The sequence below is a fragment of the Rutidosis leptorrhynchoides genome, chromosome 3, assembly GCF_046630445.1.
Source record: "Rutidosis leptorrhynchoides isolate AG116_Rl617_1_P2 chromosome 3, CSIRO_AGI_Rlap_v1, whole genome shotgun sequence".
Lineage (NCBI taxonomy): Eukaryota > Viridiplantae > Streptophyta > Magnoliopsida > Asterales > Asteraceae > Rutidosis > Rutidosis leptorrhynchoides.
The window spans coordinates 453,002,515-453,006,848 of NC_092335.1; the positions used below are offsets into that span (position 1 = coordinate 453,002,515).

The 4,334-nt window shown below is 34.6% G+C and overlaps 1 protein-coding gene across 1 annotated transcript; it reads right to left on the reverse strand.

Annotated features, from left to right (window-relative positions):
• Positions 1-818: 818 nt before the first annotated feature.
• LOC139897979 (stress enhanced protein 1, chloroplastic-like) lies at positions 819-3,471 on the reverse strand. Its single transcript, XM_071880696.1, has 4 exons — positions 3,344-3,471; positions 3,001-3,087; positions 2,325-2,503; positions 819-1,255 (listed from the first exon to the last, which is right to left on the reverse strand). The coding sequence occupies exons 1-4, from the start codon at positions 3,387-3,389 to the stop codon at positions 1,145-1,147; spliced, it is 423 nt and encodes a 140-aa protein (XP_071736797.1). The 5' UTR covers positions 3,390-3,471; the 3' UTR covers positions 819-1,144.
• Between the last annotated feature and the right edge of the window lie 863 nt (positions 3,472-4,334).

Consider the following 4,334-nt stretch of genomic DNA (forward strand, 5'->3'; position numbering starts at 1 on the left):
TTAAACATATTTTGACCGCTCATAACTTGTTATCAAATATTCTAATTTGTAATTCGTTAAATTTACCACCAATGTTGACAAAAAGTACACAAATCCCGTCAATCAATTTAAATAAACAACACATTTTGCAAATTGAACGTTTTCTACGTTTGACGTATATCGGAATAGGAGGTCTAATTTCAAAATTATTTTTGGTACTTCAGCAGCTTTCTAAGATGATAGATCTTAAAAAAAAAAAAATACACGATTTTAAAAATAAAATGGTGATAAAAAATCGGATCAAAGAATCAAAAGATACGATCCCTCAAAGTCCTGGCACAACACGCACCACATACGATACGTGGTGCATGATGCGAGGATAATAAGTTGTCTTGGTAAGTATCACGCTAACACGCACCAATCTTCTAAGCACCACACACAATGCGTGTGCAAGGACATTTTTGCAATTATATATGATTTGTTAAGGACATATTGTAAAACGATTTGAAAACTCAGGACATTTTGACCAACTCCCTTTTACTTTTGATACAACCCTTAGAGTGGATACTCTTTATGACTTTAAAATTGGGGCTGCCTAGCTGATTGAGTTCGGCCCCACTAACAAATTTGGGTTCGTTCATAATCTTATTTTAAACGAAAAAACACAACCCAATTGCATATCACCACGGGACCCAAACTAACAACCTCAAAATTAATAAGTTAACTCGATACCGCTAGTCCAAAGGCCCTTATTGGTATCATCTATCTTCTATTTTAAATGTAAAACAAAACTGGCATTTAATACTTTTACTCATTGAACTATTTTCACAAAACACTGATACTTACAATCATATTCCTTCGTTATATAGGCGCATTCTTTGTCCAGGTGATCCAGTTTCGTACGGACTGAATATAGAACATCCAAGTTATATGGTTATGCAGTTTACATTTAGAACCAATGTCACCTAAGACTATGTTGTAACTTTATACAGATACTAGCCTTTGAATGATCTCATTGTGAAGAAACCCCCCCTTACCAGGTAACGTTCAAGTGCTTGCGTTGTTTTTTGACATGAAAAATTATAAATTACGTTACAGAAAAAAATTAAACATAATCTTAAAGAACAAATACACAAGCTTTACACCAGGTTAGGTATCAGTTTGATCAATTCTCAGAAGCAGAAGCAGATTGGAAGATGAAAATTGCTGTAAGAACGCCCACAAGGACAGTCACTGCCAAGGCCACTGTTGGCAAGGGTGATGTGAGCCCAAAGTTCTGCAAAGCCCATATGATGCTGAATGTTAATACAAGATTATATAACTAAAAAAAAGTAATAAAGTTTTAATTAAAAAAAAAAAAACAATGCACAAAGTGTTATAAGCTTGTAATCAGTTTAACACTTATGTCAGATTTTTTTTTTTTTTTTTTTTTTTTTTTTTTTTTTTTTTTTTTTTTTTGGTTAAGCAAGGAAACCCTTCTATGAACGAGCACATTGGTTCCCCCATAGAAGGTAAAACCTCGGGTACTCAAGCCTCCCGAGCGCGAGACCTGGTACTAGGTGAATTGCGCATTATGCGCACCCTCTAGTCACACTCCCTTTTTGAATAATTTGGCATAGCCAGGAATTGAACCCGGGTGGTGTGCTTCATTGGGCAACTCGGTGGCCACTCAGGCAAGCCTGCTTGGTCAGATTTTCACACATGAATTAAAGAAAAAAAAATCAATACAAAATCAGCTTCTTTCACCTTTTCAAATCACAATGTTTTACACAACTGAAAAGTTGCAGAACTCCGAAAGATTCGCCGAGTATTCCGCGAGTACTCGGTTTAAAAGTTCAAACCGAGTACGCGGTTAAAACTTGGTCAATAGGGATTACTCAGGATAACTCGGCCAAAACTTGAAAAATCGGTCAAAACTCACAAAGTCAAACTTGGTCAACATCCGATTACTCCTCAGTACTCCTCGAGTTGCCGATTACTTTCTAAAAAGTCCTGACCGGGTACTTGGCAACTACTCGGTTAAAAGTTCGGGACGAGTACTCGGTTAAAACTCGGTCAACATGAATTTTTTTTTTTTTTTAAAACAAGGCCTCAAAATGTAGTGATTGGAGATTGACCTTCGGGCAACAAGGATTACTCAGGGTAACTCGGGGCCAGAACTCGTAAAATTGGTCAAAATTCGGTCAAAGTCAAACTTGGTCAACATCTAATTACTCCACGAGTTGCCGGTTACTCCCTAAAAAAGTCCCTACCGAGTACTCCACGAGTAGCGATTTTTACAACCTTGCAACTGTATAATAAAACAAAAATAATATAAGTATGAAGTTCTAAGTTCTATGCCGTACCTCAAGAAGCCCCTTTCCGGTCGATACTTCAACACTAATTGCCACCGCAAAGCCAATCATTGCGATTCGACCAAGCCACACGTCTAAACCATTTCCATCCTTACTACTTTGTTCACATCTAACAGAAAACGTTACGGGCTTACGTACTAGAGCCTTCTGATGATATGTTCCAGATATCACTGAAAAATTAGTGTTAATTAGCTCTCACACTCACATATTTTACCCTTATTGAAAGTGTAATTAGCACATATAAGTAGCCATGTATATCTCTTTTACCTCCATGTTCAAATTATATTCGAACAGGTAGAAAATTTATACAGTAATCTGTAACTAAGATTATTACTCCTTACAATACAATAACAATGCTTTAAAATTTATAGTTACAGTATATTTTCTGACATGACACGAATTACATGATTTGTTTTTCGATTTATCAACAATTCACATTGATTTTACAGAACATTGCAAAATGTAACACAAAATCAAAATTTATCATATGGTTATATATACTGATTTCTTTTTTTCTAAAAGAACTGTTTAAAAATTCAGTTTTTCCAAAATTTGAGTCTAAGTTCAAAATTTCAAAATGTGTTCTGCTTAACGAAATTATCCGAGTCCTTTCATTGATCATATTCATCAATTTAAACAACAAATAACTATAATATGCAGGTTATACCTAGAGGTGAACCAGAACCGCAAACGAACGTTGTTCCAATACGAGGCAAAATGGATGATGTAAATGCAGAAACATTTGACAGTCTAGCTGAAATTTAAACCAAAACATATATATTAGTGTACATAAAGTAAAATTTAACAGCAAATTACTCTAAAGGTCTTAACAATTAAGAGAGAACATGATCATTCAGTTACAATCAACCTCCTTTTCCTTAATTTTAATAGATATTAACAACAGATTCAATTGTGATTGTTTGTTTAAACAAATACAATTTGAACAACACTTTAGCCATTAACCAAATCAAAATAAATATTATAAATTAAAAAAAGATAAAAGGTAGTACCAGGAGTAGAGATACAGAGGGAGGAATTAAGTTGAGCAACTGCCATTGTTGCCAGTGAGGATTGAGAAAGAATTTTCAGTTGTGTGGAGTTGGTTTCACCTCACAATGGCTATCTCTTTGATTTTGTGTTCAACACTTCAACCAGATGGTTTTGTAAAAATCAATTAATTTTCAGATAACACCCCTCCACTTTGCTTAAATGATATATCAAGTCCCTTTATTTTTACAATTTCGAATCTTGTACATTGCAAATTTTATATGTGATTTAAAAAAACTAAACACGTGTCTCTTGATTTTACTTTGCCTACCTATATTGAACTAGGTAACTTTATTTTGCACATCACAAATCTTAAATTTCAATTTAATTGTTTCTGAAAGCATCTGAGTCCCCAAAGTAGCATATGAAGTCTTGATCTGATGGATAAACAAGCCTCGCCTGGTACAGTCCTGTGTTATTTTCGTATAATCGTATTCCAGTTTATATTTGTACGTATCTATAGGCTATAGACACTTTACAACAAAGGCTATCTCAAATTAATTAATTAATGACTATAGCATAAATCAGAAAGTCAAAATATGTAACTTAGAATTTAGTTTCAATCTTAAGTGAAAAATTAATACAAGTATGAACCTGATGGAAGTCGCCGGAACCAGAACCGGCGCAACTGCCCGGAGTATTATTAACACCAACATGAACGTGATCTATAATACGACGTAGTTTCACCTCTACGTCTTCATCTTCTTGATTAGATGCAGAAGACGAGTAATCAACAAGAGCTGATGAATTAATTATTCGGATGTCGTCATGTCGAGGAGGAAGATCACTATTTCTGTTTCCGAAATTTGGGAGGTTCGAAGATTGACGGCGACCAGGGCCCAATGGGCTAAAACTTAAATTAAAGTACTTATAATATTGGGCCAGTAATTGGGCTTTGCTATATGAAATTTTTTACAAAAATAATCATGGGAAATTGAATCCTATCCTAATTGG